Source organism: Aspergillus novofumigatus (assembly GCF_002847465.1).
Source record: "Aspergillus novofumigatus IBT 16806 chromosome Unknown P174scaffold_5, whole genome shotgun sequence".
NCBI classification, from domain to species: domain Eukaryota; kingdom Fungi; phylum Ascomycota; class Eurotiomycetes; order Eurotiales; family Aspergillaceae; genus Aspergillus; species Aspergillus novofumigatus.
The window spans coordinates 1411164-1425445 of NW_020194278.1; the positions used below are offsets into that span (position 1 = coordinate 1411164).

A 14282-nucleotide genomic window follows, 5' to 3' on the forward strand; every position below is an offset into this window, starting at 1 on the left:
TCTGAATTACTCTCGGAATTACTCTCGGGCCACCGGCGATGATCGATGATCTCTCACCGACAACATACTCTTCGGTGTATACTTCGCATTCCGCGGTCCTCATTCTCTAATCTGGATGAGAAGCATTGCCGCATATCAAGGTCTACTGCAAGTAAAGTTCAATATTTGACTTGAAATGGCTCCGTGGGTTCACGATATCTTCGATAGGCTAATGCTCTCGGCAATGCTGGGCTGGAGCATTCTTCTAGTTCGTAGAGAAGCAATCACAACCCGCAAACCATCACCGTCGGATGCTGACCAGACAACAGGGCTCCATCTACCTGGTCGGCCATTCGATCTATGCTATATACTTTCATCCTTTGAGCCGATATCCAGGACCCAAAATTGCTGCGATATCTCCAATTGCCCTTCTTGTTTGGGAGATCCGTGGCAAGGTGCACTCAAAAGTCAAAGATCTTCACGACAGGTATGGCGACGTGGTCCGCATAGGCCCCAATGCACTCGTCTACCGAGCTCCACAGGCCTGGAAGGAGATATACGGACACAGAACGAAAAAGGGCCAAAGAACATTTCCCAAGGATCCTTCCCTCTATGTCCCGACACCTAATGGCGTGAACGCAATCATCACAGCGGCAGAGTCCGATCATATTCGCATGCGGCGGCTCCTCGCCCATGCTTTCTCGGACAGAGCCTTACGGAAGCAGGAACCGCTACTGCACCACTATGCTGATCTTCTCGTCCAAAAGCTGCGCGAGCAACTCCTTCATTCGCACTCGGAGGTTGTCGATATCACCAGGTGGTACAACTACACCACGTTTGATCTCATCGGTGACCTCGCCTTTGGCGAGCCGTTTCACTGCCTGAAAGACAGCAAGTATCACTGGTGGGTATCCATCATGCTTGACGCAGTCAAGCTCAGCGTCTACCTTAAGGTTCTTTGGTTCTTCCCCTTCCTGAGCCCCTTGACGAAGCTGCTGGTTCCGGGTTACCTGCAGCAGCGACGAGAGGCGAGTTTCCAGTTGACCGTGGAGAAAGTCAGCCATCGGTTGCACAGACAGACAAACCGCCCGGATTTCATCTCGTATATTCTCAGGCATAAAGACGACGAGAACCGCATGTCGCGGCAAGAAATCGACGCAAACGCTGCGACTTTGGTTCTGGCCGGCAGTGAGACCACAGCTGCATTGCTATCTGGGTGTACCTTCTATCTTCTGAAGAACCCGCATGTCTACCGCCGACTGGTGACTGAGATCCGTAGCAGATTCCAGGATCCATCGGAGATTCGGTTATCATCTATTGCCACGCTTTCTTACCTCAACGCCGTGCTGGAGGAAAGCCTGAGGATCTATCCTCCAATTCCCGCAATGTTACCGCGTCTTGTTCCCGAGGAGGGAGCGATGATAAATGGAGGATATGTGCCTGCTGGGGTGAGTCCAAGGCTCTGTTCAACGCTCTTCAATTCCCTTCTGCTGACCCTGACGTAGACATCGGTCTCGATATCTCTCTGGTCCACTTTCCACTCAAACGCGAACTTCTACAACCCGGATTCCTTCATTCCTGAGCGCTGGCTCGCGAATCCCATGAAAGAAACAAATAGATGCTTTGCTGTGGACAAGAAAGAGGCCTTTCAGCCCTTCTCATACGGACCTCGCAATTGTCTTGGCCAACAGTAAGTGATTCCGGTTCGGAGCCCGATTTCCAAACCTTCAATGGACTGGCCCAATTCGCCAGATAACTAATCCGTTCCAGCCTAGCGAATGCGGAAATGCGGCTCATCCTAGCCAAGGTCTTCTGGCATTTAGACATGGAACTATGCCCTGAAAGCGAGGACTGGGCTGCTCAGGAATCCTACAACTTGTGGAGTAGGCCCCCGCTCAAGGTAACGATCTCTCGCGCCGATGGCCATCATGAAAAAGAGAGCATGGTATAGCTCAGTGTTGCCTTCAGGTAATGTAGCTTCACGAGTCGGTCTCCTCACCTTGTACAACGGGAGTGCCTTACGTTTCCTCACCCTTAATCAGTTGCACACTTGGATTCATAGCTGGGATTGTCCCGTCGCGAAGGAATGGGTTTAATGGGATGGAAGAATGAAATAGCGCTAGTTCCTCGAACTGCAGCCTAAATAGTAAAAACAAAGATTTCCTCGACTCCGAGATGAACATCGCGAAAAAATGTAGAATACTCAAAATTTTTGCGATGGCTGTGCAGATGCGAGAAGGTTAATCCAAGAAAAAAAGAAATATAATAATACAATGTCCGGTCAAGATGCTACCGTTGCGATGACCCCGTGTGGATGAATGCAACTAACTCCGAAATAAAACAATCACGCCTCCCAAATGCAGGTGTACAATGATGAGATTTAGAAAAAGTCCTCCTCGCTTAGCCACTGCGAGTCAATTGCGTAAGCTACCAGATCCGCAGCACAGCACATGTCTTTATGGCCATGCTCGAGGTTCAGGAGATCTAGTACAGACTTTAGCCTGTCCTCGAGCGACTTCTTTAGGTCAGTAACCCTTTTGTTTGCTTCCGTGATATGTACTTGACCAAGAAGTGGCTGCTTCTTAGCCTTCTCGCCGGAATTTTTCGCCTGTTTCGTTTCGATATTTTTATTGGGTGAGCAGGGGGCCAATGGTGGTCTCGTTGCGGCCGGCTGAGAGGGCTCGGTCTTGCGATTCTTGAGAAGATTTTTGAGAATGAACAAAAGCCAAATGAGATTCGTTCGAGGCGCGTATTCCGCCCAGATGCCTGGAATATCGGGAGTGTTTTCTGTATCGACGGGATTTCCTGTATATACCTCCGCACGCATACTAGATGTCAAGTTAGGATCATGATTGCCGTACTATTTGTTACAGGAGGGTTGGCCTTACTGTCTATACGTGTCTCTTAACAGAATCTCGTCCTCGTCTCGGCCGATGGCATCGAAGATTTGCTTCTTGTCGAGATCGGATGAAGCAATGTCCACAATTTCATGGGAACCATCACTGGCCCGCAGCTCCGCGCGTGAGAGAGAGTAGTCGATGATCGTGGTTTCCAATGTGCTGAGCCCGAAGCCGCTGGTCCATGGTTGACGCATTATTTCAATATCAGATGGAGGCGCCATACAGCCGTCCGAACGGGTTGTCTTGATACACACATTACCGAGGTGAAGATCTCGGTGCTTAACATGGTGAGCCTCTGTCTATTTCCGTGCATACTGTGCTAATACTTACCTCGAACAGTGCATATTCTTCCGCTCGTGCGAGGGCCATTGCAACGCCCCAGAATATGTCATAAATTTGAAAGATCGAAGACCAGGAGAATTTCTCCAATTCACAGCCGGCATCATCCATCTCCACTATCGCCCACAGCTGTGTATCGGGATATGCCCGCTTACTCGAAGGGTTGGGATTCATGCAATCGTCTTTTGTCTTCTTATAATGGTCCCACGCAGCTTGGAAGGAGTCCGGAAATCGACCCTGAACGACGTGGATTTCTCGAAAACGAGCAAATCCGGGAATCGGGTCCAAGTATTTGAGCATTTTGACCTCGGAGACGATTTCCTCAATGCTAGTGAACTTTTTCGAACCGGGGCCGCTCAGCGCCCGTAACGGTACGACTTTGAATACTCCATCTCCGTAGGCCCTTAAGCGCGCCAGCTTCGACTTGGACATCTCTTTCATGCAAACTTCCTCCCTCAATCGCAGCTTGTATACTTCTCCGTAAGACCCTTCGGCCAGTTTCACAACCTCAAGCGCGTTGCCAGCTCGAGCAGCCCACGAGCTGAAATTCTGGACACCCTGAGCGGCAATCGGTGATACAGCCTCGTCAAGAACGGCGCGGACATACGCGTTGATTTTTTCGTCGGCGACGGAGCCCGAGGATAGACGTTGTGCGGGCTTCTTCTGCCTCGTCTTCCTAGCTTTGCTGCCTGTAACGCTCTCATATTTCCTGTCTCTCGTAGGCTCTGTCTCTAGCTTCCTCGGAGTTATTCTGACCTCTACCATTCTCTCATAGCGTTTCTCTGATTTCGGTGTATTGAGCACTGGCGATGGGGTACAGGCGTTCACTGGCTCCAGAGCCTCTAGTGCTGGTGTGGGCGTATGTTCCACTTCGTTCTCTTCATGCAAGGATTGTGCAGGTTCATGCTCGTTCCCCGAGTCTGCAGGAGATTCGCTCAATGTGACTTCAGCCAATTTCGCTTGTATACAGTTCACGGCATCCTGAACGGATTTTTCTGTCGCCTTTTGCAGCGTCTTTATTGGGCTGGCCTGTTCAAAGACCGCTCGGGGCGCATCGACTCTCCGTTTTCCATAGACTCTTCTTTGGGCACCGCGTGCTTTCGAGGTTGGTTTCAGATCCCATAATGTTGCGTGGGTTGCAGGCGTTTGTGAGGGCGGCACCAGCATCGTGATGTGCTATTAGTGTCGGTTTATTGTATGTATGTTGGTCTTTCAGGGAATCCGGCCATTTATTGGGATTTATTTTGCCGTTCATTCTGGTATGGACGTCAGGGCTATTGATGTATTTCCAAAACCGGACTAGTAGCTGAGTTGCCCGGGTGAACTGGCATTCGGCAATACCACGTGACCGGATGTATATAATCAATCTTTTCTCATTGTTGGTTCATGATGCACCCCGTTTGTGAATGATGGGCTCATATGCTCTTGTATCCTGCCAAGTTGGGTGATAGCTGCGAGAAGAGACGATTCCCGCTGTTACCTCGAGGGCCTTTCCTCCATATTGCAGATCTACTTTGCAAGGATGAAAGATACATCGTACTCCGAGTGAAAATGTTCAGATGACTTAAGTCTACTAGGATCATGTAGACTACTCCCCTTAACCATCTGCGTAGATACATGATACCTGCATCCCTAAGGTGGTATGGCCGTCGCCTAAATCTAGTTCACTAATTGAACAGAAGAAGAGAGCCTTAGTCATTCATTCATTCATTGCGAGAAAGATTAGCAGTAGGGCTGGCTCCTCAAGCAGTTTCCTTGCAGACCTCTTTTTGGGCAAACGAGACCCGAGAGCAGCAAAACGGAATCTGACGCCCGATGATCTTCGGCTCTTAGCCGAAGCATAACTGTCCGACGGCGTGATTGCATTGATGTTTTCTGTCACGAAACCTTCCAAAACAACCATCGTGATGAAGGTTTGATGACGGGATAACTTGGGACGGGCTTGTTAACTAAAATCAATGCAAGGGGAGTGGTGGTCTTAAGATCTGCACTATTGCAACTGGTTATGGCCCGTTGGCTGCCCGCAAGACTGTTCCAGAACCCGTCTGAAATGAGACTAGTCATTGAATATTGACACAGATCTCTGCCGAGTGCTGACAATACGGAAAAATTACCTTGGATTAATTGAAACAAGGATGCGCAGGTGCGGGGAGAGTATTATTATTATTGTCACTGAAGACGGTCGAACGGAGACGGTGCATAACTGCAAGTGTACCTAGTCGAAGGTACTCTAGCCAGAGGATGGGAAACACAGAATCTTATGAATAATGCCTACGGAAAACTCGGGGTAGGCCGGAACAGAAGATGGTGGGTTTGATGGAGACCTGGGGATAAATGGAGTCATCTTGCTATTAATGTGGCATTATTACTTGCGGCGAGATCTCTAACTAATTTAGTATGCCTGAACGACTCCATAATTGTGCATATCATTATCACCGGAAAATAATATCACTAACCATGTAGGTAATAATGGAGGCAACTTGCATGAGGAGCCTTGTAGAAGCTGACTGAGAGTGACGTATTTTTCTGTTTTCGTTCTCCTATTTTCGCTTTTTTTCTTCCCGCCCCTTTGAGGATTGTAAGACGAATACGGATAATACAACCACTGAGTATAGTGCCAAAAACAATATCAACTTCATCAGTCCTTGTTTTGTAGATCTACAGCTTTTCAGTAATCATTGACTTGGGCTAAGTGTAAAAACTAAAACCACAACCTCAAGATCATTGATTAAATCGAACCTCATCATCAGGTGTCGCGTGGATCACGCGAGTCAACTTGCCATCTGGGTACTTTACCCACTGTACCGCCGGGAGCCCTTGCGACCTCGGGAATCCTCGCTTCAACCATCTTTTTTCACTCCTCTTTCTTCCTTTCGCATTAACCCATAGCCTCAAGGCTCTTTCATCGCATCAACTCCTCCTCACATCCCTTCTTCTATCCATCTCTTCTTTCCCGTTTCATCCTCTTCCTCACTTTCTCTTATCCCCCCTTTACGCCTTACCCGTCATTCAAGGACGGACATAATTTTTTTCCTTAGCGCGCCGTGGGTTCCGTCAGCTAACCCTTCCATCTTCACTCAATGCTTTGCTATGGCGTTCAACTTCAACTGGTCGCCGCTTATGGCGGACGCGAGTTTCTACACTCGTGCGCAAGCATTATTAACGGCTGCGCTCAATAAGTCGCCGAAACCGCCCATCATCGTCGACGATATTATCGTAACGGAACTCAACCTTGGCTCCATCCCCCCGGAGCTGGAGATCTTGGAGATTGGAGACCTGGCGGAGGACCGGTTTCGGGGCATCTTTAAGATGTCCTACTCGGGAGATGCATTTCTGACTCTCAAAACGCGTGTCCAAGCGAATCCACTGAATACATATCTCCTCACACGACCCTCCTTTGCAACGCCCCGACCTCTGGCTGCAGCGTAAGTGGCGTCGATTTTGCTGTCGCCTCTGTACGAGCTGACCCTTTCTCTAGTACTCCTCTGACAATACCTCTCCAAATTACTCTTTCCGATTTCAAATTATCCGGCTTTGTCATCTTGGTCTTCTCGAAACAAAAAGGAATCACCGTGGTTTTCCGAAACGATCCGCTCGAATCACTCAAGGTTTCTTCGACCTTTGACTCTATCCCGTTTGTGCGCGATTTCTTGCAAAAGGAAATCGAAGCGCAGCTTCGTATCCTCTTTATGGATGAGTTGCCCGCTATCATACATCGATTGTCGCTCCGATTGTGGGTTCCGGAGTACCGAGCTGGAGAGGAGTTGCAGACTCAGACGGAAAGCGCAAATGGCGAAGGACCTGGTCAAGACCCTCTGGCCAGCCCACCACAAGATCCCGTCGACGCTCTAGGAAACGCTTTGAACGAGTCAGAAATCGAATCGCTTTGCTTGGATTCCTCTGTCGAAACTCATTCACTGTTTTCTCAGAAAAACCTTTTGCGCTTGGCTGCCCTTACGGATTCTCAACGAACATTATCACTCTTCACACCTTCCGTTCGAGAGGTGGTTTACCGCGCATGGACCTCACCTTCAGATCAGACCGATGCCTCCGGAAGCGTGGCGTCACCCTTCAGTCCCGTCCTTTCCAGAACGCAGTCGCAGGTTGGCAGTATGTCGTCCTTCCCAGATTCGGCCAGCATGGTTTCGGGCCAGAGTCGGTCTTCGACACCTTCCCACACATTTAGCGGATATGGCTTGAGTCTAGGGGCTGGCCGTCATTCGAAGGCTCATGCTCGAAAACGAAAGAAGCGTGTTGTGGATCTACGTCGCCCAAAGACTACTGATGATGCACCAAGCGTGAGCGATGAGAGCGCGTTTACCGAATCGACCAGCGCTCCCTCCATCTGCTCAGCCCCTCTGCCAGTCCTAGATGAGCAGACCGATGATCCGGTGACGCCGCCCTTGTCCCCGGATAGTGATCTACACCTTCCTGCAATCCCCGAACGCCACCGTATGAGTATCTCTCGACCTGCGCTCCGCCGTGACATTGCATCAGAGATGATCCGCGATACGGCAGAATCTAAACCATCGTCCGATCCGGTCGGACAGGCCATTCAGGACGAGGACCTGAGCGCCACTCCGCGTGCCACTGTGCGCGCCCATGGTGCGTCTGTCCTTGAAAAAGGAAAACAGGCCACTGGTTCGTCCGCAGGGTCGTTGCGACAACTACCCTCCACGATTCTTCCGTTTATCAATGACAGTCCCACCGGCGGGGTTGTCGACCAGGCCTTGGTTGAAAGGCTCGCCGGAGAGATTGCTCGTCGCATGCGAGACGAGAAATTCATGGCAAGCAACGCATGCGGCCCCTTTTGGGACCGCCACAGTCAAGAAGAGTCTCCTCCGCCGGCCTATGGCCATTGATCTATATTGTTCTGGATCCTCAAGTCCCTTGTTCTTCTCTTCTTTCTTCCATGGCCCTGTGCCTCAAAATCCAGCGAGTCTGGAAACTTAATGACCGATACGACAATGCCTTTAATTGCTGGTTATTTCGACTATCTTACTCATCTTGGTGTCTCTTTTGAAGCGGGTCCTAGACTTTCTGTATGATGAACTGTATTTCTAAAAGGTTTCGGTGTTCTTTTTTGTCTTCTGTGCGGTGTTTCTTGTATTTTGCGCAGGATACCACTCCTTCACTCACTCATTTGTCCGAACTGTATATCTGCCTCTGCTGTCTCACTCACCCACTCGCTTTCTTTCGTTCATATCTCTCTTTGTTCCTTTTATATCTAACGTGGTAGCGACTAGCCGTTGGTATTCGGCATAGGATAGGATGGTGGAATCGAAATTGTGTTAACTCAAGCCTCAGTATTACTGGCAACAATTCCTTAATTTGCTACTGAAATCGTAGACCTCACGAGCACATCCCATCTTCACCCTTGATGCCAAGTCTTTGTATACCTAGTGAAAGCTCGTGCCCTCTCCAGTGGTGTCAGTCTTATCTGGGGGTTATGTCAACGGAGCTGCCCAGACTTCGGCTCCCGCTCCACAGACTAAACCACCTTAGCGCAGCTCCGATCGCGAACGTCAAATCGACCCCAACCCTTTCCCTCCCTCTTCGCTTCATCACCCTCTCTCTCCTCTGCCACGTTGCGACAGGGTTCCGTTTGATCTGGTCTTCCTTCCACAATGGCTGGCATGCTAAAGAATATGTTTGGCGGCTCTCAGCCGTCAGATCCAGCCAAAGTCGAGGATGGTGAGTGCTGCCCCATTAGTTCTGGGAAAGCATCATATGCTCCTTTTTCCCTGTTGTCATGCTCTCCTGACCTATTCTTGTCGCTTTTATAGATTTCGCCGACTTTGTGAAGGCTCCCGAGCCGTCCCCTGCGTCCATAGTAGCGGGGTCGTCGTCGGTCCCCGCCCTCGACACCCAGGGTGCCACCGCCGTCCCCTACACAAAATGGTACCGAGTTTGGGAGCGGACCTCTCCCAAGGACTTTATGCAAGAAGCAATGGTCATGCCATTGATCCTTCTGATTGTTGTATTTCATCTCTGGGGCACGCGCAAGAATAGACGGAGAGCTAGGGAGTGGGCTCAGGCTCATGCGCCGGCTCTCCAGAGCGAATTCGCGGTCGTGGGATTCGATGGCGTCCACAAATCCACCGGCGAGGCCGATTCTGCTCCTGCGGAATTGATCTCCCCGGAGTCCATTCTGAAGGAGAAGTCTGCGCAGGAGTTCGTCTCCTATGCCACCGGTAGACAGAACGTCGCCTTCGTTGACATGTCTATCAAGTTGCCCAAGCGGCACAACCCCATCATTTACTGGTCCGATTATGCTCTCAGCTTTTTCTTCGACAGCTGGCAGGCTCCTACCGAGACATTCGAGGCAGTCGCCTACACCTTTGATGGCAGGGAAAAGGATCTTGTTCCCGTACCCGCCAACGATACTTCATCCCTGAAGGTGAACAACTCGACCTATGACGGTTTCATCTGGGCTGTTGTGCACAAGAACCACATGCGCAAGTTCCGCCTGGATCGGTACGATGCGTCGATGACCTTTACCAAGGACAATGCCAAGCTACCATCCTGGGTTACCGTTATGACAGAAAGTGCCGAAATCACCGATACTCTCCTCACTCCTGAATTGATCCAGGCTATCGAGAAGGCTGGAGACTCTTTCAGATATTTCATTGTCACTGACCAGCCCATCGACAAGCCCTTGAAGTGAGTCATTCCTTGGTTAAAAGGGAACATCGAGACTAATACTACTTCCAGGATCGAGGAAACTACACCCCGGAAGCGCATTCATTATTCCGTCTCTCTTCCCTCGTCTGCTTCTGGTTACTCGGCCACCATGCCACTGTTCAACCAGTTCCTTCGTTTTACTGACAAGCTTGTTGCGTCTGCTCATTTCCGTCCGGAGGTGATGCGCAAGATCAAGCACGTTCGTGAAGAAGAGATCAAGAAGCTTCGCCGCGCTGACGAGGAAGAAAAGGCAGAGGAACGCAGGCTGGCAGCTGAGAAGATCAAGAAGGACGAGCGAGAGCGACTCCTCCGTGGCATGACTGCCGAAGAGCAGCGCAAGTTCCTTGAGCGTGAATCGCAAAAGGGCCAGAGACGTTCTATGAAGAAGTACACCAAGAGAGCATGATCGGTCTTATATTGTTCCGATATTGGAAATTGTCGGTCTTTCTTCGGTGCTCCTTACCCTTTATCTCAATGTATTCATAAGTATATTTGTCGTGTGTGGGCGCGCGATGTAGCTGGGATTCGGAAGATGATGTCAAGCTTTCTGATGCTGACTTGACAAAGATTTACTTTCGAAACCCATTTATGAAAATCATGCATTTGGCCTTTTTAATGTCATCATAATCTTCCAGTTCGAAAAGAAAGTTGTTGTTCCATAAAGTGTATGCTCTAACGTCTCCCTCAAGACCCTTGAAAGAGTATGCGTCTCTACATCCTTAGAAGTCTTCATCGCCTCCTTCCCATATTCTTTCCGCTCAAACTGCAAGTACTATCATCCCAACGATGCAGCAGACATGCCTTCCTTATTCCGCAGTACACCTTCCTCGTCTTCCCTTCTCCATCTCAGGCAGAAGGCTATAAATTGTTCTGCTCCGAGTGTACTGTGTCCAATGCTGATGCTCTTCTACCTCTCATTGTTCCTATCCAGACCTTCAGACTCTTACCTATACCACTTACTGAAGCACTATCAATATTTCACACTCGTTATTCATTCTTACTCGTTCGCTTAGCTGCTGGTCGTAAATCATGGTTCCCTCGCGCTTCTGGGCTATGCCCGTTCTTTTCCTCTCTGCCTCAAACCTTGTTCGCGAAAGCTGGGCATCTCCTCTGAACGAGACCATCGGAAAGCGAAACTCCCCTGTGCCCTTCGGAGCCATCTTGGACAGATGCGTCATTCCTGGTACGGTCGCTTTGACCTTCGACGATGGACCGTTCGTCTACACTTCCGATCTCCTGGAACTCCTTAGTGCATACAGTGCGCGATCGACCTTTTTCCTCAATGGCCAAAATAAAGGGAGCTTTCATAGTGACGCCGCTGTCGTGCGGCGTATTTTCGAAGAAGGCCATCAGATTGGCTCGCATACGTACGTATCCCCCGGTTCAATCATCCATTGCAGGAGCTCACAGTTGTGCTTAGCTGGGGCCATCCTTATCTCACCTCACTGGACTATCCCGCCATTGTCGCGCAGATGACCCAATTGGAAGATGCCTTTATGCAAGTCCTAGGATTCTATCCGACATACATGAGGCCGCCTTTCCTCGCTTTCAATGGGGTGGTGTTGTCGGCCATGGGTGACCTGGGGTACCATGTCATCAGTGCGAGTATCGACACGAAGGACTATGAGAATGACCATCCCAATTTGATCTCCCGCAGCTTTGAAAGGTTCCGGGCCGAGTTGAACGCCGGCGGAAGCATCATCCTGTCCCACGATGTGCATGCACAAACCGTACATACGTTGACAATGGCAATGCTTGAGGAGATCCGCGAGAGAGGATTGCAGAGTATGTGTCTATTGACAATGTGATTTACACTTATCAAATGCTAATCCGTGCGACAGCGGTCACAGTTGGAGATTGCTTGGGGGATCCGGAGGCATTTTGGTACCGAACATCTCGTTGAGCCACGAGTCCTTGTAGTTACTTTGTGCTTGTATCTTTGATTGCCGTTCCTTGTTTTATACCCTCTTCAGGGATCAATGATTGATTTGGAGCTTTCGCCTGCAACTAGTTGATCTGCTGTGTTGGACTGTCTGATTCGGCCATTTGTCACGAACGGTAACTTAGTTACTAAGTTATCTCTTATTGTACGGGCTAGGTAGTAGTTAGGTTTAACGTATGCATTACAACGAATGATCTTCGGCTCAAACTCGGAAAACCCTCGCATATTCTCCTTTTGATACGGTTTCCTCGCCACTCACGAGAAATTTTGCACGGTGTTAATTTTATTTTATTTATTGGACTCGCGGTCCGAGCTGTTTAGAGAGGTATAAATGTAAAGAATGCTCGAAGCTGGTCAAAATGGTTGTCCAAATGCCCCTGATTTCACGTTAACGTCACCTCTTTTTTCCTTCGGCCATCACATCACCAGCGGCGAAGTACCTAGAGAACCATTCTTCTCTACCCAGACATTTTAGCAGTGTCTCGAACTCTCGATTTACTTTTCTGCCTTGAGAGATAAAAGCTCCACAGGGACTACCAGTTATCCATTCGAACGTCCTCTACCTGCTCCACTGAATATTGGACATCCCACATCAAACAACGAACATCCTATACTTCTACGGCCTCCGCCGCCACCGCCAAACTAATTATATACAACCCAACATGGGCGACCTCCGCACCAAACTCAAGCGAATACTGAGTCTCAAGGCACTCCGTCAACGATTATCAGATGCGGGATGGGTCCTAGCCGCCAAGCAAGACCTGGACGATACTTATGACTTTCCTCAGAGTCGATATGCGGGCCAGGGGTATGATAACTACAACTTTCCTCCGTCCAGGTGGGCGGGACAGGGGTATCAGCAAAGATAAATCATATTGCCCCTCCTGATGTTTTTGACGTCAAGTGTGGCCAGTGCAGTGACGAGTGATGACTTCATGCTGGGTATGTATCTGTATGTATTGTTGTATATATAATCTCTAATCTAAATCTTCTTTAATCGCGTCTAGTGTAATGGCTCGACGACGAGGTCAGTTTGTTATAGTTTGCCAAAGATCTTAACCCGCTCTTCGATGGGCTTCTGGGTCTTCTCGCCTGGTTCGCCCTCCGGGCTACCGAAGACGAGTTGCGCGATGAGGCGCCACTCCGAGGGGATGTCCCATTGTTTGGCGACTGGGGCGTCGATGAGGGGATTGTAGTGTTGGAGGTTTGCGCCGAAACCGAGGGACTCGAGGGCTGTCCAGACTGTTCCTTGGGTATTAATATGCGCGAGCGCAAGTGCAAATGATACGGGGAGAGAAACGTACGGAAGTACTGGTGCATGGCGTTTGAGTGCTCCGCCCAGGGCTGGAAGTGCGCCTTGTAGGTTGCGAATTTCTCGGAGAAGGGCTTGATGTGTGCTGGGTCTTCGTAGAAGAGGATCTATAGCGACGCGTTAGCTTTATGCTGTTTCAGGGATTCGTGGCAGAGAGACATACCGTCCCGACACCATTCTTCATGCCCTGCAGCTTAGGCAGGGTCTGGTTCTTCCATGTCGTCTCGGGCACGGCGCCGCTCTGGACGAGCTGCATGAAGGTGTCGATGACGATCTCCCAGAGGCGCTCGTGCTCGGCGTGCAGGAGGACCACAAGCCGCGTGGACTGGGTGTTGAAGGAGCTGGGGATGTGCTGGATGGCTGTGTTGACGACCTCTTCGATCTTGGAGTCGGGGACGGGGCTGTTCTTGCCGAGTTTGTAGATTGTGCGGCGGGCTTTGGCTAGCTCGATGAGCGTGTCGGTGTTGGACATCTTGGACGGCGTTGCTTTGGTCTGGGACGAAGTGAAGGGTCTATGTACTCTTGATAGTGTGGATGGAACGAGAGTTGCTCTGCTGGTCGTCTGGATGGGGAGACGAAGGAATGAAGTAAAGGTGAACGAGAGAGGAGTCGCGGGGATGCCATGATCTTGTATTTGTATTTGTATTTGTACTTGAGCTTGTGGAGAAAGTGAACGGAGGATAATTCCGCACAGTCGAGGGACCGTTATTATATCTATCGAGGGATCGGATATGCTATAGAAAGAGCCACTCCACGTGGGATAATGTTGATATAATCTGTAGTCACCAATATCTAAGCAAGCACGGAATTACGGAATTACGGATTATTAATGTTTTTCATCCGATAGTTCAACGGAGCTAATCGGATCGAAGGCATTTGCTAATATACAGATACAGCAGTCTATAGACATAGAATCCCTATTTCTAATGATCTCTGCAACGAGCAGGTTTCAATTGTATCGGTTGAAGCTCTATCTGATCTCTGATCTGCGTATGGAGGACTGGATGCCAAGCTCTGACGGCCTACGTAGATTCCGCGACGTGTTGATGATCTTGAGTTTGACGACTGTGGTGAGCCCTAACAATATCAAATCTGTATTTTGATACTTGAGACGATCCCTCATCGA

The 14282-nt window shown here is 49.7% G+C and overlaps 6 protein-coding genes across 6 annotated transcripts; 4 read left to right on the plus strand and 2 right to left on the minus strand.

Annotated features, from left to right (window-relative positions):
- Nucleotides 1-175: 175 nt before the first annotated feature.
- On the plus strand, nt 176-1930 carry P174DRAFT_371976 (cytochrome P450; the record flags this gene model as incomplete). Its single annotated transcript, XM_024822406.1, is given in 4 exon segments — nt 176-247; nt 261-1427; nt 1485-1669; nt 1750-1930. 4 exon segments carry the CDS (start codon nt 176-178, stop codon nt 1928-1930), a joined length of 1605 nt encoding a protein of 534 aa, XP_024681373.1.
- A 266-nt stretch (nt 1931-2196) lies between these two features.
- Nucleotides 2197-4468, minus strand: P174DRAFT_504878 (uncharacterized protein). Its single transcript, XM_024831233.1, has 3 exons — nt 3210-4468; nt 2868-3157; nt 2197-2807 (listed from the first exon to the last, which is right to left on the minus strand). Exons 1-3 carry the CDS (start codon nt 4383-4385, stop codon nt 2360-2362), a joined length of 1914 nt encoding a protein of 637 aa, XP_024681374.1. The 5' UTR covers nt 4386-4468; the 3' UTR covers nt 2197-2359.
- A 1840-nt stretch (nt 4469-6308) lies between these two features.
- Nucleotides 6309-8080, plus strand: P174DRAFT_373342 (MDM34 family protein; the record flags this gene model as incomplete). The annotated part of the gene is made up of 2 exons (XM_024822495.1): nt 6309-6643; nt 6697-8080. The coding sequence occupies 2 exons, from the start codon at nt 6309-6311 to the stop codon at nt 8078-8080; spliced, it is 1719 nt and encodes a 572-aa protein (XP_024681375.1).
- Nucleotides 8081-8758: 678 nt separating this feature from the next.
- On the plus strand, nt 8759-10680 carry P174DRAFT_442666 (CCDC47 family protein). The gene is made up of 3 exons (XM_024827626.1): nt 8759-8912; nt 9005-9881; nt 9933-10680. The coding sequence occupies exons 1-3, from the start codon at nt 8846-8848 to the stop codon at nt 10306-10308; spliced, it is 1320 nt and encodes a 439-aa protein (XP_024681376.1). The 5' UTR covers nt 8759-8845; the 3' UTR covers nt 10309-10680.
- A 251-nt stretch (nt 10681-10931) lies between these two features.
- On the plus strand, nt 10932-11907 carry P174DRAFT_408626 (chitin deacetylase; the record flags this gene model as incomplete). Its single annotated transcript, XM_024824178.1, has 3 exons — nt 10932-11269; nt 11323-11687; nt 11744-11907. 3 exons carry the CDS (start codon nt 10932-10934, stop codon nt 11803-11805), a joined length of 765 nt encoding a protein of 254 aa, XP_024681377.1. The 3' UTR covers nt 11806-11907.
- A 973-nt stretch (nt 11908-12880) lies between these two features.
- On the minus strand, nt 12881-13628 carry P174DRAFT_421825 (nitroreductase family protein; the record flags this gene model as incomplete). The annotated part of the gene is made up of 3 exons (XM_024824987.1): nt 12881-13086; nt 13149-13263; nt 13320-13628. 3 exons carry the CDS (start codon nt 13626-13628, stop codon nt 12881-12883), a joined length of 630 nt encoding a protein of 209 aa, XP_024681378.1.
- Between the last annotated feature and the right edge of the window lie 654 nt (nt 13629-14282).